This window comes from Myxocyprinus asiaticus, chromosome 40, assembly GCF_019703515.2.
Source record: "Myxocyprinus asiaticus isolate MX2 ecotype Aquarium Trade chromosome 40, UBuf_Myxa_2, whole genome shotgun sequence".
In the NCBI taxonomy this organism is placed as follows: Eukaryota; Metazoa; Chordata; class Actinopteri; order Cypriniformes; family Catostomidae; genus Myxocyprinus; species Myxocyprinus asiaticus.
The window spans coordinates 36672896-36697193 of NC_059383.1; the positions used below are offsets into that span (position 1 = coordinate 36672896).

The 24298-nt window shown below is 37.7% G+C and overlaps 1 protein-coding gene across 2 annotated transcripts in view; it reads right to left on the reverse strand.

Annotated features, from left to right (window-relative positions):
- Positions 1–24298, reverse strand: part of LOC127430473 (protein Shroom3-like) — a 108815-nt gene that overhangs the window by 83179 nt on the left and 1338 nt on the right. For both annotated transcript variants that reach the window (XM_051680271.1, XM_051680270.1), the window contains one exon: positions 9347–9501. In XM_051680271.1, the coding sequence (XP_051536231.1) occupies positions 9347–9501 (155 nt within the window). The remainder of the gene's footprint in view (positions 1–9346; positions 9502–24298) is intronic.

The window sequence follows — 24298 nt, forward strand, 5'->3', positions numbered from 1 at the left end:
AACCAACAACTTAGACAGGAAGGCCCATATGAATGACAGTTAAAGTGCCATCTACAGTTCGATTGTGATGTTGAGGGGCAGGCCACTCTGAAATCTAAAATATAACCCTGAGAGCAAATCGGAATATTCAGGAATATCTTGTTTTCTTTTTGCTACGTGTATCAAACAAAATGCTTCAAAATCTTTCAAAGCTTCGCCGGCACAAATCTCACAAACTTTGGCAAATTCTGTCACTGCTTCTTCCTCGTAAGCACTAAATATAGCGAATTTGGGAGTCAAAGTTAACCAAACCTGAACCACATGTGAGATACTTTTCCAAATGGCTTCTTGCCACACTGGGGATTACTTAAATAAACACTGGTGTTTTTCTTGTATTCCCTTATGAAGGCGGTTTTTCTGCCGATATGCTTTGGTTTTTTATGTATTTGGCCCATTAAAATAAAGGCTTTTCATGGTTGGAGACAGAGTGCCTTGAGTGTTGCACCTCTCTTTTTTTAAAGTTACTTTTAGGCCAAGGCAGCATTCTTATAGTTTTCTTTTTCTTGCCAAAAGACTGTTCAGACCGTCAGTTATGCAGTTCATGGGCAATTTGTGAGCATGCCGTCTAAGGCTGATTCCCATTCCATCTCTGCTCCTGTGAACAACAATTTTCGCATTTCCCGTTCTTTCACCTCTGATCTAGAGTCAGTCTGAGTTAACCTGACACCAACAGGTCCTCACACAACCAGTTGTGACACAATGCCTGCCATTATAACAGCATTATCCAGGCTGACAGAGGCCTTGTGTGTGTGTGTGTGTGTGTAAGTGTACCTCACTGGATCTGATGTCATTATTACCCTGTGCCAAAGAATCACACTCACTCTCAAAGTAATAAAGCATTTAATTTGTACACACAATATATATGTACAAATATGAATATAAATATAAAAAAATTAGGGCTGGGACAAATTATCGACTAAAATTATTTATCACTATTAGTCTTGTGATTTATTTTTGTTGCAGGTAATGCAATTAATCTCAAATTTTAATTTGTGTTTAATTTGCCTCTAAATATATGCTGATTACCATTGCCCCATGTAGGGTTGTCCAGTATACCAGTACTAACGAAATATCACGATACCAAAAAATTTAAAATGGTACAATATTATCTTGTTGTTAATTTCGGTACCATATTAAAGTATGCTGCTTTTAGCTAAATGTAATGTTTTTGAGATGAAATCAAAAACCATTTGAAAATAATAATAAAAAAGGCCAAGTGTGATCATTAAACAGCGGAAGGATGTCATTTAATGAAATAATATACAGTCATATGCGCTGTGTGCCACAGTATGAATAAGAGGTGCCTCTCTGCCCAGTCATCACCTTCACACACACACACAGGCACGCACACGAAAACACACACACACACACACACACACACACACAGGCACAATCACACACACACACACACAGGCACAATCACACACACACAAATGCACACACACTACAAATGCTTGATTTTCATGCAGTGTGTCCAATAGTATCTAGGGATATGCTGAACGACTAATTTCACTAACGTTTAACTGGAAATTAACTGGAAGTCGACTAGTCTAAAAAGAAAGCAACGTTCAGAAAACAGTAAAAAAAAAAAAAAAAAGTGTTTATGCAACAAATTTAAAATACTTAATATATTCCAAATAGGGCTGAAACGATTAGTCGACGTTATTGACAACGTCGACAATAAAAAACTGTCGGAAAAATTTTCGTTGTCGAATAGTCATTTGATCTCATTTAACATAACATGAGATTACATTAAACTCTAATGATGAAGCGTGAGAGCAACACTGCAGTTAGCGCCTGATTGAGGAGAGGAAGAATTACACAGCTCAAAGATGCACTCTAAACTTTCACAGCTTCAGGTGATGTAGATCGCAAAGTATGAGGGAATTATAATGCAAAAATATAAAATAAGTAAATACAGAAGCACTCTCGTTGTGAAATAAGTGGAGTTGGAGCTGCCGCTCTTCTAAAGCAAAACTTGCGTGTCGAGTGTCTTTAAAGGAAACACCCTGGCATTACATCTTTAATGCAGTTATATTTAATGCGTTATAGCTTTATTAAAGTTCAAATAACATGGAAGCAGGTCATGTAAATAACTACAAACTCAGAAACTGGCATTTCTCTGTGCGGTCAGCACCTCTTCTATGAGCTGTGTGAATGTCCCGATCTAAGGGGGAGAGACTGAAACTGCACCGGCTGATGCACACTCTGTCACGGAGACGCTTGTCCCTCAAGCGCACGCTTAATGCAGCAAGATTATTGAATCATTATATATGCGTCACTGTACATTTCTTATCATGAAGAAGATTGGCAATATGCAGCTTTATTAATAAGAGAGAGTTTGTTTTTTTGTGAGTTGATGGTTTGAACAGAAAGGTGAGAGAGGGTAGTTTTCGCTCCATTATACACTGCAAGAAAATATTTTATTTTTAAAAGATGATTTTGTCCTCTTTATTGTTTAATACAACCGGGCACAAGCTGAATAATCGCTTAACTAATGATTAATCATTGCAATAATCGCAGAATAATCATTCTAATAATCGTTAGATTAATCGATTATCAAAATAATCGTTAGTTGCAGCCCTAATTCCAAATCCGAAGCTAAATTCCACTGAAAAGGGGCATGTATCTGTGACGTGCTTGCCTTGCATTATGATCATTGTACATTAAATATAGAACATGACACACATTCACTAAATCAACCTTAGCGAATATTTAACAAGCATATTTATTGAAAAAAATTGAATGAATAGTGCAGGACCAATAGAGCAATCCAGCCTGTTCTAAATGGAATTCAACATGTAAAAGTTACTTAACATATTAAAACAGTCAAAAATAATTAACAGGTAGACTAAGCCAAATCTATGAGAGAAAAAAATGCTCTGAAAAGTTGCACGTATTTCACAATGTGCAGTCGTGCATTAGCCATTGATCTAATGTGACAGCTGTTCGGTAAAGAACATTAACCAATAACAGTTACGATGTAAAAAAAAAGTAGCCATAGGACAGAAATAATATGCCTGTGATGTAGCCTACAATAAACCTAATGTATTCTAAACATGACGTGCACACAGAATAAAAGATAGTTTAACCCGTTAAGCAGTCGGCACCTCATTGAAAATAAAGAATCATTTTCTAGGCTACTTACTCAAAAGCATAAATTTTTTGATGAGCAAAATTAACACGTCGACATGGTCCAGTGAAAGACGGGACTTGACTCACCTGAGTTGGATATCCTGCGCTTGAAAAATCCCGCTCAGCGGAAAAATTATGTACAAGTATCCACAGATGTAAAGAAGACTCAAATGTGAAAACATCCATAGGGACTTTCAAACTTTTGGAAATCTGATTCCCGCACCACCGAAGTGATTTCACAGCAACTTCGCTGAGTTTGCTTGTCTAGCGAGAGGACATTTTCCTGCGCACGCCACGAGTGAGAGAGGGAAGAAGCACGCGCAGCCTGAGGTGAAATGAAACTTTGTATCTGCTCCAGAAATCCTCTTTTTAAAATAATATTTGTATTATTAATTCTATTTAAGATATGTAACATTAATATGACAGTAATTTAAGCGCAGCCTCTGTAAAAATATAAAGCCAAACGTAAATGTGTAAAAATGATGATCAGTTTAATGGTGGAAAATATTAACTGACTAGTAATTCCAGTTTTGACTAGCAGCATCAGAACCGTTTAGTCGACTAGTCTCGCACATCCCTATTAGTATCTATCTGCAGAGCCACAGATCAGTGTGTTGAGTGTATAAACGGCTGTGAACTCAAATTAACTCTTTCTCCATTGCAGCTCAGAGATTACAGCTTGCGAGTCGCGGGAAGCTTGATTTAACGAACTCTTCACAAACAGGAAGAACTTCAAAGATCTTTCAAAATAAAAGTCCCGCTGAAATGAGTGCTTTATTCAACTGATTGTGTGAAATTAAAGACATTGCGACAGAAAAATATTATTACTGTATAAAAGTGTCAATCAAAGCAGTCACAATAATACTCATAGTAACAATAATATAATATTAAATGGTTATATTAATAGTATTATTATCTGTAAGCAATATCACATAAGCAAGTGTCCTGAACATTAGCATGTTGTGATTCAGCCATGGCAGCCTTTTGCCTCAGGTAATCAGATTGTTTTCATTTAATGTTTTCATTAATACTGTAACGCTCTGTTGTGCATCTTCTTTTTTTTTCTTTTTTTTTTTCACCTAAATAATATTATATATTATATACAGTACTATGCAAAAGTTTTAGGCACTTGTGAAAAATGTTGCATAGTGAGGATATCTTCAAAAATAATGACATAAATAGTTTTCATTTATCACTTAAATGTCATACAAAGTCCAGTAAACATAAAAAAGCTAAATCAATATTCGGTGTGACCACCTTTGCCTTTAAAACAGCCCCAATTCTCTTAGGTAGTCCTGGACACAGTTTTTCTTGGTTGTTGGCAGATAGGATGTTCCAAGCTTCTTGGAGAATTCCCCACAGTTCTTCTATATATTTCGGCTGTCTCAATTGCTTCTGTCTCTTTATGTAATCTCAGACTGACATGATGTTCAGTGGGGGGCTTTGTGGGGGCCATGCCATCTGTTGCAGGGCTCCCTGTTCTTCTATTCTAATCTTTTCTATTTGCAAAAGTAATGTTTGTGAGTCTAAAATGTATATTTCCTATTGACAGACTAAAGCTGAAGATATAGATCTTAAGACAAATGCTTTTGTGAAACATCTTATGTGCCTAAGATCTATTGTTGAAAAGTATTATATTTTCATTTGATTAAAGCTGTACAGTATGTATTTGATTAAACACAATTTGATCATAACATTTAATTAAAACATTTAACATGGAATGCAGAAAAATTAAAACAGAAAAGGCATAATTTGTATCTATAAGACTTTATGCAGTTCTTTTAGACAAGCAATTTTCTGTGTAATTTCATCAAAAATCGGAGGAATTTTTATTTGTTGCCGAAGTAGAGTTAGTATCGATACCAAGGTATCGTACCAATGCCAAAATTTTGGTATCGGAGCAACCCTAGCCCATGTCTACCAACCATGATTAGTGGTCCAAACATCATCTGCAGCCTGAAACTGAACTTTTGGTCGGCTCTTAGCTGCACATTATTTAGTGAATGACTTAACCTCCAGTTTGCTGTCTGTCTGTACTGGTCTCAGAGCAGTTCGAAATGCACCTTATTTTCATCCTAACGCCATATAAAGCCTCTGAAAGCAAGATCAGCTTTTGGATAAACCCATTGATTCTAAATTTGATAATGCAGTAAATATAGGATTTCTAAGAAAAAAAAGGCCTATAGTCCTTGTAAGTAGTCATTGTGTTTAGCAGCGTGCCGTTTCATGATAAATCGCTTACATTTTAAAAATGCCATATCTGATGAAAATACAGACTCTAATCTTTTGACTCAAACAGGTTTCAATGTAAAAATGTAATGAGGTTTCTTACCAAATGTAGTTTTGTTCGCATTTCTCCCAAAGACAAACTCTGTTGTGATCGGCGCCATGCTGTTTTGTCACATTACTCTGTGCGTTGAAAGTTTAACACTTTACTGACAGCCCAGATTGTTCTTAACTGAGATCAGTTGGTTTAAATGAAAATTAAATGATACATAGCATATAGCAAAGACAAAACAAAATGTCCACGCAGGAGGATGCAAAGTCGCACAAGGTTACAGAAAGAAAACAAAATAGTACATAAAGAAGATTTTGCAACAGCCTACAGCAGCCTTTGAAAATCAGAACAGAATGAAACAGTTGTAATATCAAACTGTTAAACATATTTTAAAAAACTCAAATGTTTTCCTGAATTTAAGGAATGTTCCAGTTTCAATACAAGTTAAGCTCAATTGCCAACATTTATGGCATAATTTTGATTACCACAAAAATAACTGACTCGTCCCTCGTTCACTGCGGTGACAGTAAGACACTTACAATGGAAGCGAATAGGGTCAGTCCAAAAACATAGTATAGCCTCAAGGTGTAAACATTATATGTGTTGACATGATTTTAGTGTGATACAATTACTTGATAATCTTATTTGTATAAAGTTATATCTGTCTTATATTAGGTGTCTTTAACTACTATGTACTTACACATTTGATACAATGTACTTATTATGTACATATGCATTGTTGCATTGTACTTACATTTAAAGTACCTGCATTTAATTACATCTGTAGTTACATTGTTTACCTTACCCCTAACACTAACTCTAACCCTAACCCAACCTTTACCCTAAACCCTAACTCTAACCCCTAACCCTATCCCTACCTGTACCTCAACCTCAGTAGCAGCAAATGTAAATCTTGTGAGAATTTTGCAGAACAACATGTAGTTACACAGTAAATGCATTGTATAGAAGGTAATTCATTTAATGTTAGTATACAGTAGTTAAAGACAACTAATATAAAGTGTGACCGTTATATCCAATTTTACAACTTACTCAATGTTACAATGTAACACTAGTAAACCTCTGAATTTATCACACCAAAATCATGTTAACACGTATAATCATTACGTCGTGTGGCTAAATTTTTGAAACAGTGTGTATTTTAATGTTTATGATTATGAGCTGGCCCTATTGTAAGTGTCTTACTGTAACTGTGATTTTTGCTTTTTTTGTTTCTCAAATAAACGATAGACGAGGCAAAATAATTTTTTGTGGTTATCAACATTATGCTACAAATGCTGTCGACTGAGCTTAACTTGTATTAAACCTGGAACATTTCTTTAATATATAGTATGTGTATGTTTGCATGTAAACAGTAGAAGCACATCACTTTTAGCTCTATCAGTGCTAAAGTGTGCATTATCATGTTGTGTTATAAGTGTGTTTTAAACACTTCTTAACTAATACAGTGTGAACCAGCACTCAAACCACAACACATGCATCACTGTAAAACACCCTGCATTTCTCACTCCTATGAGAACACAGCAGTCTTTGTGTTGTGTGTGATGCCCATACTCTATAACCTATATCAGAGTATGTGTGATCTCTGTCAGGGGATTAACTCTGCTCAACCCGACCCCTAGAGGCCTCTCCCTACACTTCCACCTGTCACCATGACAACACTCCACACGCGCTGGTTTCACCAGTAACTCTTCGGCCTGTATCATGTGTCCAGCTCTGTTCACATGTACTCTAAAAACACACATACATTCAAATATCTGGTGTTAATAGGTTATCACACCAGGACTCCACTGACAGCAAAGCAAATTTACAAAAAAAATCCAAAAAGTTTCTTTATCAGAAGGAAAGTGTTTTCTATTTTCAGTAGTGTTAAACATGTCTGCCCTGCTGTGGTAATGTTGATAAGGGCAGTGCCAGGCTAATTCAGCCCCAATGTGTCAGTGTAAGTGTGTTTGTGCACATCCTGTGTTTAGACTGGTACTCTAGGTTCTAAAATATGACCAACCGTGCACACACACTGAGCAATAATGAGCATGTTCACATGCAAACCAATATGCTGATAAAAACCAAAAATAAGCTTTTGCAAAAAATCAGACAACATAAGAAACCATGTTTACGTGAGATTTGAAATCATCAGGTTAGTCTCTGCTTTTGACGTCAAAACATCATGCATGCAACACTTGCGCCAGTGGCGAATTCTCAGGGCCGGCAAAGCCTTCACTGCTGGCCTAACATGCCTAATAAAAAATTATGTTTTCATCCTTTTATTCTCATTCACCTTTTTGCCTATTTATTTTTAATCGCTTTCCACTCCTAATTCATCTACAAACGAATAGGGAAAAAATAAAGTTTATCCAATCAGAATTTATTCCTCGACGCTTACAAGCAAAGTGTGGCGGCTGTTTCACAAATCACATGCCCGAAGCCGAGCTCATTGGCCGAAGCCGTGCGTGAGTCTGAGCTCCACCCCCTTAAGCCTTCAGAATTTCCACTGAATCCCTCAACAGTGCAAATTAGTAGGCATCTAATGTCAGATTCTCAGATTCATCAGCCAATCATATTGATTTATTTATTCTTGTGGGTGTGGTCTTATTGATATGTCTCAGTCAAGGGCTTCTAGCTGGCCTTGAGTGACGCAATCACGCATTAAGTGATGGACATAATTCGAAAGCGAAGAGAGTGAGACCTAGCTGACAAGAGTTGGCTGTCATCACTGCCGCTATCGCCATTGAGAAATAGATTGTTATGGATTTAAAAACCTGAGATATTCTGCATGATCGTGTGATTGATTAATTTATTAGACAGGAAAGGAGGGCTGATTTTAACTTCCAGTAAATTGGTAAGTGCTTTTTACATTATTATAGCAACATTAGGAGTTTTCTAAGTGTAAATTAGGCTGCTTGATCATTCAGTGTCTTTCAAGTTTTGAATAGTAATCGAGAACTCTGACGAAAATTTTTTTACTGCAAGTGACATTTAAATTACAAATATTATTAGATAGCTTTTTCCAGGCATTGTAGAACTCCTTGGTAGATTCATATGAAAATGTATAATTTTTGAATGTCTTGAATGTCTTATTTAATTATGTATTTCACAAAACAATCACGCTGCAGTTAAAATTAGGCTGGCTTGAGCATTCAGCATCTTTTACATTTTTGGCTTTTATGCATGGACGTGTTTTTAAAATGTCAATAGACCTTTTTCCCACTCTTTTTGGAACGCGGAAGTAAACGATTGCAGGGTAATCTTCGACAGCGGTGAATGGGAGATCACAGCAAATATTCTTTTCACTTACTGCGACATAATGTATGATGTCCATAGGGATTCTCGTTAATTGTGAAATGGTGTTTTCTTAATGGCAAGAATCGCACTGAAGGCCTAGACTTAAAATGCACAGGTCGTCACTGACTTGCACGCATTGGATAAGCTTGTAAGAACACCAGTAATAGTGTTTGCATGCAATGCAAAAAAGGGGTAATGGGCAAAAATCTATGTGTGCCGATTGGTTTTTACGTAAACCGTTTATGACCTTACCCTGATAAAAGAAAACCGCTTAAAGTGTTTTCATGTTGTTGACTTTTTAAGCATAGTAGGTGTAAGTTCCAGCATGTGCACGTGTTCAGCGACTGATGAATATAAGCATTTGACGTGAGAGTTCTAATATTGAATTAGTGCTTGTATATCCTAGGGTCATATGCTTATAATCATGACTATAATGATTTAAAACTAAGTACTGCTTTCCCATAAATAACCCTGATCACTTAGGAAAGTAAAATCACACCTTTCCTCAACAAGTTGCACCATTTGAGTTTTCAAATCAGATTTTAGAGTCAGAACTAGTTGTTTTGGGTCAAAACACAAAGCGTGAATTCTTACCTTCGCACCGTAAGCCGCAGTGTTTTGTAAGATCCTTTAATGAGAGATATCGCCTCTTGCCTCCATCCACTCAACTCCACCTCATTAATTATGACAACTTCATCTCCCACCTGTAGGGGGTGCTGCAATAGAAATGCCTTTCCGCCCTCCTCTACCTGTGGGAAGATATACAAACACACAGATCATGAGTGCTCTTTTTGGTAATAGATAAAGGCTTTCAAGGATCTACGGACAAAATTTAAAACACATGCATGCTCACAGACATGGAGCCCCTAATAAAACCCACCCAGAATTCAAAGAATGTTTTCTTTGGACCTTCACGTCAAGTCTCTAGACACTAATATTTTGGTCACATAATCTCTCGCCCTGGTACATGGAGAATAAAGTCCCACGTTACAAAAGCTCTGTGGTACACAGCAGCGTCCAGTCAACATAATGGCTCTGTTCTTAAACCTAGTGAGCTTCTTTACTGTGTATTATCTACATAGGCAGCTGCCCTCTAAGGGGCTGTTCAGACCAAACGTGTCTTGCGCTAAAAAAGTGCAAGCGCACTATGACTTTTATGCACTTTGTTATACACTTTACTACAATCAATGGCAGGCACATGGACAGACGACGTGAAGATGCTGACTGTCCGCGTATTTTAAAGGAATATTCTGAATGCAATACAAGTTAAGCTCAATCTACAGCATTTGTGGCATAATATTGATTCCCACAAAAATACATTTTTACTTATCCTTCCTTTTCTTTAGAAAAGGCAAAAATCGAGGTGACACTTAAAATGGATGTGAATGAGGGCAATTTTTGAACGTTAAACTACAGTTTCAAAAGTTTAGCTATAAGACATAAACAATATGTGTGTAAACATGATTTTAGTGTGATAAAATCACTTACCAACATTTTCTGTGTAAAGTTATTGCCAATTTTACAACTTTGTTGCCATGACAATGCAATGTCAACAAACCCTAAAGCCCTAAAATGACTTAAAACTACCATTTAAACAAATTCACAGCTCAAATAATACATGCGTTTTAACATAACAATTAATGTAAGTGCTTTTATCAAATTATAAGCTTCACATTTCTGTCTTTAAACCCTCCAAAAATTGGCCCCATTCACGGCGAAAGCTAGACGCAGCGCAACGAACAGAGCAGAATGCAGGTGTCTCGTTTTCTCAATTGAAGCTCTATTTAACTAGACACAGCATCTGAAAAATGTGGCACTGCTGTGTGAGATGCTGTAAAAACACTGAGATGCGAGGCAATGGTCAAAGACATCCGTCTAGTGCATATCTTCATAGAAAAACAATTGAAAATCAGGGGGACAGATGCAAAAAGTGAGTTTAAAGTGAATAGCTCAAAAGGCAGCATCCTAACTGAAATGGAACCTCATAAGTGACCGATTTGGAACGCTCTACATAGATGTGGTCACATTTACCTCTGCACTGTCAAATTCTGCGGGCGAATGTACGGCGGGGAGTTGAGCACATGTTAAACCAGCAAAAAAACAAACTGTGAAGCAGCCTCTTTTTAATGCTGTACTTTATACTCTGGGAGACTAAAATGATATCCTTGTTCATTGTGAATATTCAGTAAAACCGTGTACGAAGCACCGCCCACACAGAAGTCAAACAACTTCCTATTGGTCAAGACAACGAATTCGCCTGTCAAAGTTCACCAAACTTGAACTCCACACAAAATCCACGAGGGGAAATTCTTTGCCACCGGAATTCATGATTGCGTGGATTCCCATTAAGATGACTGTATTTTGCCCGCGGAATTTCGCCTTGCAAAGGTAAATGCAACTGCGCCTATAGGGAGCAACTTTGAGTGCCAAACAAATATCGCCTCACAATTGGAAATGAAGTTTGCAATTAGAACGTTGCTAAGCTAACAACTAACTATTTTTTATGATATTTTTCTGTGTTGAATAAATTATTAGTGTATTTATAATCAAGATTTCTCTGCAAGGCGAGGGTGCGCTGTTGAGCATGCTAGCCTTTCAAAGTATACTCTTTTGACCTCGATCCCATACAGATGTGTTTGAAGCATACATCATAGTGCTAAATACATAGTGCACTTTGTTATACACTTTACTACAGTCAACGGCAGGCGCTTGCACAAACGCTGACTGTCCGCGTGTCTTCAGCCGCAATTTGTTTCACGGACGGCCGATGTGATGAATCTTAGCCTTCAACGAAGTTCTGGCAGTGTCAGAAATTTTCAGTCAGCGCTGTGAATTTGAAAGATTGGGACCAAAGACTTGGCTACGATGTCTATCGTACAGTCTGGCATAATGCTTCACAGTGTGTCATGGCTTTGTTAGTTGCATCGTGAGCATGCCTAGATGTCTTAAAATGCTGCCTACTAAGCCAGCTTCAAAGTTAATGTCATTGTACACCTGAGAGAGCTCAAGAAAGATATCTATTCATTCTCTTTTACTGCTACTGAACGATACAAAGAGCCCAAGGCATTATTCATGCACAGGAAATGCAATGTTTAGATATTTCGACCACAAAGAAACCTCTGTAAATCCCAAGTAGCATCTCACTGTGGATAAAGAAAGACAGAATTAGTTCGATAAGATCTGTTAATGCACTCCTTTCTGAATTCTTGGAAAAAGGTCCTGGGTGTCTAGCTCTTAATTGTTCTCACAATGGATCTCCAAAGACTCCAATGAAAAGCTACGTTGAAATATTTCCCCTGGAAACCAATGTATTTATATGAATGTAACAATAGCAATTCAGTGAGCACAGTAGAAACGGTCTGGGTTTCATGATCTTGATTGTGACTTGGGCTGAAGCAGTTTTAACACTGCACAAAATCATTTTCTTTTACAGTATTGTTTTCCAATAAAAATATCTAAACATTCTCTAAACAAGACATATTTACTTATGAAGCAAAATAACAACAGATATTAAGAGGTTTATGCTTAAAAACAAAAACTATTTGCCAATAAAGGTTAGGCTTTAAGTTGGTAAAAAAAACTTGTTTTCCCTTTTAAATATTTTAATTCAAAGAGATTATGATCTGAAGATGTATAAGATGTATAACCAGTCGGATATGTCAACTCTCAGTTGGCTCTTCTAAACCAATGTAAGCGATTATCATTTGCTTGGATAGGAAATTGCCTGCTAGATGAGTAATTACCAATAATTATTAAACATACAGGCAGATTTCTAAGCAAATTCTTCCACTGAGTAATTATTCCATTCTTTATCTTCAATAAGATTTGACCAATGGTTTATTATTAGCATTCCTTAACTGCAGACAGATCTGAGCCAAAGAAAATAAGACCGTCAGGAAGTCTTTTCAAGATAACACCCACGGAGAACAAACTAGCATTTCATATTCCCTCTAAAGACACACATTTGGGAAGTGTCCCCAATTGTCTTTCATTTCCTGCTAAAACCTGTCCTTCGTCTGGCTCGTTCGTGACAACTCTCGCTCTCAAAAGGACTGCCGTGAGCCACTTCCTCACGATGAGAGCCACCGCATTCAAATCAGGACATATTCAGAATAATCGTAGGAGCAAGCATGTCTTTCCTTTCATGGGTTGTTGAGCGTAAAGCCCAGCAACTCAAAGAAAAGATGGTGAGCAGAGATTTACTTAACACTTGGCCTCGAGGCCATGAATAGGAGTGTTTAATTGTAGATGTGCTGCCAAGACAGTGACAATGAATTCATTAATATGTAACCGAACAAAGCGTCTAATTCTCTTAACCTTATTTTAACCAGCGACTTTCTGGGGTTTAGGTCGCTCTTAGCTCGTCGTCTATTGCCGACACACTGTAAACAACACGTCACATTCTGAGACAGACAAATTAAAGAGCAGCTTCACAGAAGGACTGAATCAGTATTCAAAACAACAGAAAGTGTATGCTTGGAATTGCTATGTAGTTTTTTTCACCGTTCTTTTTTGATCATCTCTGTTCTATTGTTGTTTTTCAGGCTAGCGTGGCTCTCGCGAATTCCATAGCTGACATTCCGCTCGCTCTCTCTCTGGGTCTTTGCCAGAGGCCTGGGCTTTATTCTGCCCAGTATTTGCCGGCTTTCAAGGAGAAGATGAAGGGGTTAGGACAGTGTGTGGGGGGTAAAAAAGAGACAGTAAAAGAGAGAGAGAGAAAGATATGTTCCAAATGGCATACAACCATACTATTCTTTTAGTATGCAACATGTATACTGAGCATAGTATGCAGATTTGCCATAATGTGCCCTTTACAACCAGAGCACACTATTTTGAATACTGTATGCTACAATGCAATGCACTCGACCTAGGTCAGCTATGTTTGAACTGTAATACAAGCATACAACTTACTAAATAATGCACAATAAATACTATAGAGGTAGGCAGATATATATCGGTTTTACAAATTATTCGGTGCCGATAGTTGCTTTTTAGAACTATTGTTATCACCAAAGATTTATGCAGATTTTTTTTTTTTATTACTCCATGTTCCTCTGAGGCTAGATGATTCTAAAGTTAAAATGGCTTGGTTCTACAAAATAACAGAGGCCTCTTGAGGTGAAATAAAAACAGTCATCACTGATTACTCGTTGGGATCTAAATCTTTCATCATTGACATTATTCTTCGTTATTTTTATCCTCACTTTAATGCATATTTGTTATTTTGATTAGATAATCAACTGTTTTAAATTGAAGCAAGAGCATGCAAAGAAAAATGTGAGTATGTGGAAACGTGCTCCATCAGCACATACATCATGTCTCCAACTTCATATCTTGTGAATAATAAAAAACCTTATTCCTCATTACATCATCTGGTGAAATATACAGGCTGTAAAAACCTTAATTTGATAAATAAATAAATAAATGCTTAATAAATACATAAAAACGCAACGTCTTAGTGCCGGAATAATTTTATCAATTCATTTTTACCAAAGAGATTTCGTAAAATCCTTCATAAAAGAGTTCTTAGCCATGAACCAAACCAACCAGCTCTGAGGTGAATCACAACATTATAAACTTTGATATGAAACAAAAAAATATTTGAAAATCAGACAAAAAGACAAAGCTTCGAGACTTTGAGTACTTACTGTATTTAATGAGGGAATGAACTACAATCCCTTTTAGCATTGTGAATGTTGTAATCGAAAAATATAAAACTATGGATTAAAAGTCGTTTCTTTGAATAATAGAAACAATGTATTAAAATTTTATTACAAAATATTAATATATACACCGATCAACCACAACATTAAAACCACCAGCCTAATATTGTGTAGGTTCCCCTTGTGCCGCCAAAACAGTGCCAACCCGCATCTCAGAATAACATTTTCAGATGTTATTCTTCTCATCACAATTGTACAGAGCGGTTATCTGAGTTACCGTAGACTTTGTCAGTTCGAACCAATCTGGCCATTTTCTGTTGACCTCTCTCATCAACAAGGCGTTTCCGTCCACAGAACTGATGCTCACTGGATGTTTTTTGTTTTTGGCACCATTCGGAGTAAATTCTAGAGACTGTTGTGTGTGAAAATCCCAGGAGATCAGCAGTTACAGAAACACAAAGAGAGCCCATCTGGCACCAACAATCATGCCACGATCCAAATCACTGAGATCAAATTTTTTCCCCATTCTGATGGTTGATGTGAACATTAACTGAAGCTCCTGACCTGTATCTGCATGATTTTATGCACTGCACTGCTGCCACACGATTGGCTGATAATCACACAGATGATTGTTGGTGCCAGATGGGCTGGTTTGAGCATTTCTGAAACTTCTGATCTTACTGTTGCCGCTGTTTTGGCGGAAAGAGAGGGACCTACACAATATTAAGCAGGTGGTTTTAATGTTGTGGCTGAACGGTGTATATATAAATATATCAGTAGTTTGAAATTGTAGGGAGACCGACACGACTGCCTCATTCACAGTGCGTCATGGAAGTGGGCGGTCGCTGCAGAGCTCTTTTGGCGAGCTTTGTTGCCCGCGATTCTGATTGGTGGATCGTTTCCTCTATTAAAATACATTTTTAAAACATACATTTTAAAAAACAGACAGATGGCTTCATCAGAAGCATATACTATCGATTAACAAACGTGGAGCTTGCGGTGGATATAACTTAAAGTTCTCGCAAAAATATCAATTCACCTATGGGGAAAATAAATGGGATTTTTATTTCCGGAACCAGACTGTTGCATTCTATTGCTTCCAGTTCACTCATCACACATACTGGCAATAATCTATACCTTGAGTGCACTGTAAATTGCTTTGGAAACAGGTGTCTGCCAAATACATAAACATCATATTATGATTTACGACGCAAAATACAGTACGCAAATTGTGATACAGCAAAGAATTCTGTTCCGTCAACCTCTAGTTGCTGGTGCTGACTTTACCACACACACACTTTTATCTCTTGAGAGAGCAAATAACAGTGTGAGATGCTGAAAGAAGACTCTCTGTGACATTTACACCACCCAAAAGCCCCCAGACTTCAATCTCTCTCTCACCCTTTCTTTTGTCACTGTCTCTCTCTCACTCTCTGTATACTCGTCTTTCTTTTCTCAGATAAGAGTGGTTCTCAAGTCCTATAGCTTCTCTCTTCATCCTTCAGTCTTATCTCCCGTTTTGGGCCAGGCATCTTAACCGTGCCCCGGGACGGTATTGTTGCCGTGGTAATTGTGACAAACTCTTAAAGGGGGAGTGAAGGTCCGCGGCTGTTGTTTGCGTCCTGCTCACTATTCAACCCAACACACTTCACAGCTCACAACGTCACACAACACACTACTCACTATTGAAAACAAGACACTGCTCTACACTGCACAACAGAAAGCACACTATTCAGCACAACACACATTACTGAACAAAAGAGCTACATTAGAGGGTGAACTAAACCACAAGACAAAACTGCTGCGGTATATTAGCTCACACAGGACTATAGATTACCCGGACCACACAGACTAGAGACATATGAACTATATATTTTCTTGATTTCTTCAGTCTGGCTGTGACATTAAAATAGTTGGGTTTTCAGGATAAAACTGACAAACCCTTAAAAAAAAAAGCTGCATCCTAATTTGAATACTTTTACTTTGTATTTAGCAGTTGATGGAAAAGTACATACTTTTTAAGACAGTATGATGACAATTTTACTATATTATAACATTGTGTCTTGATAACAAGGACCTCTTTTTCGCATACTGTTTGTGTTTCTAAGTATTAGAAACTAGCTAGTAAATTCATTACTTTTAAATTCATTATTATTATACTTTTAGGTTCATACATTAAAAACTGCTGTGGCATCTTTAAAATTCAATGTAAAACTATAACTGTAACTTTTTTATGGCTGATGCCAATACTGATATCTAGAAATCAGGGTGGCTGATGATGGCCCATATACAGTAATCCCAATATACTTGTAATATACATTACAATTTAATGATAGCAAATAAGATGTACATTAAGTTCATTTAAACAAACACTTTACACAACATGTACTAAAAATTCACAAAAAAATATTGTGAAAACAATAAGGCTGACAAGGCTGATGGTAGATTTTGAAAAAGACATTGGGAGCAACTACTTGAGTTAATTGGTCAATTGGGCACAGTTATTGGTCATCAAAATGGACAAATATCTGCTGATTTATTGGCCAATCACTAAATGTTAGCCCAAAACGCACACATGGATGCAAACTGCGAAATGGGTACCTTTGATTAACTATTTGCATTGTATTATGATTCGGGACATACTAATCCTAATCTTGCATGCTATTTAGGATGAACAATTTTGGAATTAGGTTCCAGCCAAAGTGTTTATTAAATCTAGAGGTGGATTGACTGATCTAGTCCTTTGATTTTGGCATGAACTGAGCATGCAATACTGAAATTAAGCTTTTGGGTGGAACTGGGTATACAGTGATTTTTTTTTTTTTTTAAATCCACATGCTTAGTTTTTTACACAACATCCGTTTCCAAATTGAAAAATCATTGTAATCAATTCCTGTTTATGCAAGAGAACATAGCAGGTACTGTATACACAAATGCAAGAGAAAGCATGCTCTGTGATTCCATTGTCTTGGCAGCAGCAAATCCACAAACTATCTGTATATTTTCTGTTTTTCTGAGAGACTGAAGAGTGGCGGCACTCAAGACCAAATCCAGAACACCAAATACTGAAGGAGACAGGGATCTCCTCTTTTTAGCCTCTTTAGAATAATAGTTCATCCATAAGTTACTCCCTATTAAAACACCTCCAAACAAACAAAGTCATTCATATCAATCACATGACCATTTTAAATCAAGTCATTGTAAATCTAAGGATAAACACCAATTTGTTTAAGTTTAAAAGTTTTTGGTTTCTGAACGAAATCTTTTCCAAAGCATGCGGTTATGGATCGTCTATGTTTTCAGTGCCATTCCGGTGTCGAGAGCTGTAAACGTAGCAAAATGAATTTTCAAATGAAAACACATTAGTGTGGATGCAAGATAAAGATGTTTGCTTAACCAATAAAATGCCGGTATTCACTCTTAAAAATAAAGGTTCCAGTTAGAACCAAAAATGGTTTTACAGTCTGATGTCAGAGGAGAATCTGCTTAAGTTCAATACTTTTAAGTCTCCAGTTTTTTAGAAAATCATTAATTGGTGTTCTGGCGCTTTATTGCTGAAGTGTGTAACTTTTTCGATGTTAAAATACTTTCTATGTAGAGATAGCTTCTGTATAATTAAGCCATTTGTTGGATAATTTTGTCTAAAACATTAAACACTGTGTCTCTGTTGTGCTATAAAAATTGCACTGTTTTTTTTTTTTTTTTTTCTAATTTGGAATGCCCAATTCCCAATGCGCTTTTAAGTCCTCGTGGTTGCGTAGTGATTCGCCTCAATCTGGGTGGTGGAGGACGAATCCCAGTTGCCTCCGTGTCTGAGACCGCCAAGCCGCGCATCTTATCACGTGGCTTGTTGGGCGCGTTGCCACGGAGACATAGCGCATATGGAGGCTTCACCGAGAACGAACCACATTATAGCGACCACGAGGAGGTTACCCCATGTGACTCTACCCTCCCTAGCAACCGGGACAATTTGGTTGCTTAGGAAGCCTGGCTGGAGTCACTCAGCACGCCCTGGGATTCGAACTAGTGAACTCCAGGGGTGGTAGCCAGCGTCTTTTACCACTGAGCTACCCAGGCCCCCGCACTGTTTGTTTTGAGCGACCCGTCCATCCTGACACAGCAACATTGGCTCAACCAATGGCACGCATTTGGGGCAGGACAACCAAGGGAAGACACAGGCTGTGTCTCGTTTGGAAGGATGCGTCCTCCGGAGGTCGCATTTGTCGGCCGCATATGTCATCGAGGCTGTCTCGTTTCATTTTTTTTTATTTTTTTTACTGGGAAAGCAAAAAAAGTTAACAATTGTATAAATGTAAGTGCATATACATAAAAGTCATTGACAATAGATACAAAATAAGAAAAAAAATGCGGCCGACAAATGCGACCTCCGGAGGACGCATCCTTCCAAACGAGACACAGCCACAGAGGGTGTATTCGGAAAGCTGTTTGATAACAAAGTTTAGCCTATCTTTGCAATTCCGTTTGCTGGTGCTAGTGGCACAGAAATTGCATACTTCAGCTTAAAATAACCTAGTAGGGCTTCTCTTTTCACTCTGTAAACAGATACCTACAACCTAAATGTTCTGAAGAACCTATAATGTTACATCAAAAACTTTTTTAATCTCAAAACAGCCATATACTGTAGTTAAGTAAAGGCTCAATACAGCCAAAAAAAAAAAATTTTTGAAGAGGGGTTTCTTTTTTTTTTTTTGCTTAACTTAAGATGCTACAAAGAGCCTTTATTTTTAAGAGTGAATCTATGCAAAATACACTAAAACTAATGAATGTAGAAGTCCCTCTCTGCTGCTGTAGAAATGGGATAAATTACAGAAATGTGAGGAACATTGGGGCTGGGGAGGGTAACTGTAAAATTAATATTCCCACATGAGATCTTCTTTGATCAGTTCCAAAGACCAGCTCTGGGATTTTTGTTCAATTTCATGATCACTGAATTTCAATTTCATTAATAAATCTAATCTGATCAATTATGGTCTGGAAACAAATGCGAAAAATACAGGCCTTTTTTCCACATTGATCATTTACTGTCTACCACAAAATCCTGCTGTGTGCTGACTTTGGACTAACATGCCTTGAGAGTTTGTAATCTCTTGGACTGCTAAACTAAGCGATAAAACTCATATCAATCCCATAGGAAAAGCATTTACCCCTATGATGCTGACAATTAGTTTCCACTGTTCTCCAAAGATACAACCCTATCCTCCCTGGGCCCACGGTAGAGAGTTACTCCCTATATTTAAGTGGATAAACATGGTCATAAACAAAAAACGGGGTGTGTGTGTGCGTTTTTCTGTGTAAGAAACAAGGAAGCAGGAATTCTGCATTCATAATGGAATGTTTTTATTTTATTCCCATGTGTCTCCCAGACTGTGGTGTACTGATTAGCCGACATGACTGATCAGTGCTGATCCAGTGCAGTGCAAAGAGCTCATTCAGAACACAAGATCAGAGATCAGAGCTCAGTCTATTTAGATTAATAAAAGTAAGAAGTGTCATCCCATGGTATTCCTTACCAAACACCATAAACAAACGTACACATTTTTATTAAAATGCTGCTTTCATTGCAACACAGTAAGTTGTACTCTATAGAGTTGATAAGCCTTGTTACTTGTTGTGGTTTACTTTTTAGCCATGTAGGAAATTAGCAATTTGCGAGGAAATATACGTTTCTATTTCCTGTTTCCGAAGGGAAACAAATAAATGGATACATGATAATCTAGAATATTTTCCATTATTATAATCATAAAGATGACCTGTTGGTACATAAAAAATACTCATTTTTTAAGCACAGTGATGGCTGGAATCAAATCCTAAATTAGGCCACATCCACTAATCTAATCTGTTTAAGTTTGTAAGTTTTATAACGTCACAGTTTTCCAAAGTATGCGATTATGGAGAGCGTTTTCGAGTCTACGTTTCCAGTGCTGTTCCAGTGTGGATGAGAGCTGTAAACATAGCAAAATTTATGCTTTCTCAAACAAAAACTTATTAGAGTGGACATGGCCTTAAAATCAAAATAAATGGGGGCCTGGGTAGCTCAGTGAGTATTGACGCTGGCTACCACCCCTGGAGTCGTGAGTACGAATCCAGGGCATGCTGAGTGACTCCAGCCAGGTCTCCTAAGCAACCAAATTGGCCCAGTTGTTAGGGAGGGTAGAGTCACATGGGGTAACCTCCTCGTGGTCGCGATTAGTGGTTCTGGCTCTCACATACTGAAAGTCTCCGCGGTGTCATGCACAACGAGCCACGTGATAAAATGCGCGGACTGATGGCCTCAGAAGCGGAGGCAACAGAGTCCTCCACCACCCGGACTGAGATGAGTAACCGCGCCACCATGAGGACCTACTAAGTAGTGGGAATTGAGCATTCCAAATTGGGAGAAAAGGGGATAAAAAATAAAAATGTAAAAAAACAATAAAAAGAAAATATATACTTTTTTTAACAGTCGCGATACATGTTATGAACCACGTTAAACAATTTTGGAAAAGGGAGTGACCTCCCAACCCTAAACCTTAAACATTAAGCCCAAAGTATACTTCGATATTGACGCGAACGCTTAGCATCTGCATAGTCGAACGTGAGCCTGTCAAAATATACTCCACATGACTGTGAGCGCATACACAGGCAGTTGGCGCATGCATGCAACAACTGCTATAAAACACCAAACTATTTCTCTTCAGGAGTTTAGACCCATAACAATGTCTTTATATTCCTTCAGACTTGAGTTATACAAATGCAGGTATCTCCTGACCTCCTCACACACCTTTAGTGCTCGAGCACTCTGCTGATGATGAGATTTGCATCACGCGTCCTGTACGTAGAAGCCCTTAAGCCCTGAGGGGTAAAATACAGTGCGTGCGCACATACATACGCATGCATGGGGCAAAGTTACTTGGAATCAAATAGTAAATAACATCTTTTAAATTCACTGCCTGGCATTAGCATAATCACAGAGGTGAACTCTATTTTATTTGCATATAGCGTGGGAATTCAAGATTGGATTTATATCAGTTTGGCAGAGGCATATTGATGTGGCCAAGTGTAAATGGGATGCGCTTATTCAATCGTATAGCAATCTGATCAGTAAATACGCATGTAGTGGCCAAGTGTAACTACCCCCTTTGATCTTACTCGAACAAACTTGTAAATGTACAGTAGTTGGTTGTGTTATGTAAACGTTAAAATATATTGCCTTACAAGTCAAGTACTATACTAAAAGTGTTAAGATATCTTAAGATAGCATTATGTGAGGAACAGGCAAAAGGTAAGTGTTTATGAACTGATAATCTGCTGCTTTCATTTGTGTAAAAGTGAATAAAAATAAATGTTGTTGTAGTGCTTCTAGTGTTCATTTCACCAGGAAACTACTGAGATTCGTAGTAAAAATCAATTTGCAAAAATTTGAATATAGTAACATGATTCTATGAGAATAATAAAAAAAGAATATACAGTATGAACTTCCAAATGGTAGTCTCCTTAGAAACAACAGAACCCACAACAAAGTGCCTTTCAAGACTGCAGAGAGCTAAAATCAATACATTTGCTATCTCAAGAACTTACCCAGACTCCCAACTAAGAATCAAGTTCTTTATGGAACTACAATGAATTCTAGAATTCCACAGCCTATTATTCTTAATACTCTGGCTCCATTGTTGTGGGAGAATTCCCCAAGAGCATGAGAAAAACTAGTTTTATTAATGTAATAGGTCAAAATCTGTTACTCACGCTAGTCTGGATGTCACACCAAGAATCTGACCCTGTAGTCAACAATTACAGTCTAGATGCCTGAAGGACGCTCTGTCTCATTAAGAAGTGTGTGTTACATATGGACCATACGGTCTACAGTACAGCACATGTGACACCATCAGAGGTTGTGTGATGTCAGCACATGAAATCAATAATCATAAGTTGTATTTCCATAAATGTGTTATGTATACTTTGACAATATGTTTGATATAGGTTAATATAACCAATGTTAAAGATTACAGAAAATACAGTGTCCCCAAAAAGTATTTGAACAAAGGGACAGTTCACCAAATTCTGTCATCATTTACCGAACCTCAAGTTGTTTCAAACCCGTATGACTTTGTTTGTTTAAAGGAACACAAAAGGAGATGTTAGGCAGAACGACATCCTTAGTCACCATTCACATTCATTGTATAAAAAACGCAATGAAAGCGAATGGTGACTGATGCTAACATTCCGCCTAACATCTCCTTTTATGTTCCAAAGAAGGAAAATGATGACAGAACTGACTGTTCATTTTTGGGTGAACAATCCCTTTTAAGCTGGTTTTGCAATTATTTGTGGTGATTTTACTGGATGTACTGTATGACGTCAGTTCCCCTATGTTTCTACAAGTGTCCTATTAAAGCAGGGGTGGGGAACCTTTTTCCAATTAAGAGCCATTCGAGAATTTTCAAAATTATTTGCGGGCCATAAAATTGCTAGCAATTTCTGATTGTGGGTTAAAATTAGTGTACGCATTCCGTTACGTGCTCACGGGGATTTTTCACTCAATTTGGAATGCCCAATTCCCAGTGCGCTTTTAAGTCCTCGTGGTCGCGTAGTGATTCGCCTCAATCCGGGTGGCGGAGGACGAATCTCAGTTGCCTCCACGTCTGAGACTATCAACCCACGCATCTTATCACGTGGCTTGTTGAGCTCATTGCCACGGAGACATAGCGTGTGGAGGCTTCACACCATCCACCGTGGCATCTGCGCTCAACTCACCACGCATCCCACTGAGAACAAACCACATTATAGCGACCATGAGGAGGTTACCCCATGTGACTCTACCCTCCCTAGCAACCAGGACAATTTGGTTGCTTAGGAGAACTGGCTGGAGTCACTCAGCACGCCCTGGTGTTCGAACTAGCGAATTCCAGGGGTGGTAGCCATCGTCTTTTACCACTGAGCTACCCAAGCTCCCCCACCCCTGTATTAAAGAAATATTCTGGGTTCAGTACAAGTTGAGTTCAATCGACAGCATCTTTGGCATAATTTTGATTAGTACAAAAAAATTTTTTCGACTTCTCTACTTTAACAAAAAAAAAAAAGCAGCAGCAAAAATTGATGTTACAGTGAGACACTTCAAATGGAAGTGAATGGGGCCAAATTTGGAGGGTTTAAGGCAGAAATTTGAAGCTTATGATTTTATAAAAACACATTATTTCTTCTGTTAAAACTTGTGTATTATTTGAGCTGTTAAGTTGCTTAAATTGTAGTTTTTACAATCGTCTTTCAGTTTACGACGTAACGTCATCATGGCAACAAAGTTGTACAAGTGGATGTAACTTTAGACATAAAGGTCTACAAAAGTGATTTTATCACACTAAAATCATGTTAACACACATTGTTTACGTCTTGTGGCTATACACGCATAGAGTGATTATTTTAACGTTTACGGATTGGCCCCATTCACTTCCATTGTAAATGCTTCACTGTAATCAAGTCGTAATTTGTTTTTGTTTTTTTGGTAATCAACATTGAGCTTAACTTGTATTGAACCCGGAATAATCCTTTAACTATGATGTTCCACTAACGTTTGACAAAGTGTCTTGATACTTTCCCTGAAAGCACACGTACATCACCCAGATGTCTGTTTGATGTTTGTGTTTACATCTGGAAGACGAATTGTTTGCTCATCTGCAATACATCTGTAAGACGTTTGCTCTCAGATGTCAATAAGACATTCAGCAGATGTCTTTGAGACCTTTATGAATGTTTGTAAATCTGAATTTTTTAAGATGTTTAGCAGATGCTAATTAAAATGTGATTCTTTCCAGATGAAAAGATCTAAAACAGACACCTCAGAGATGTATGTGTGCTATCTGGGGTCCTCATTTTGAACAGTATACCTTGA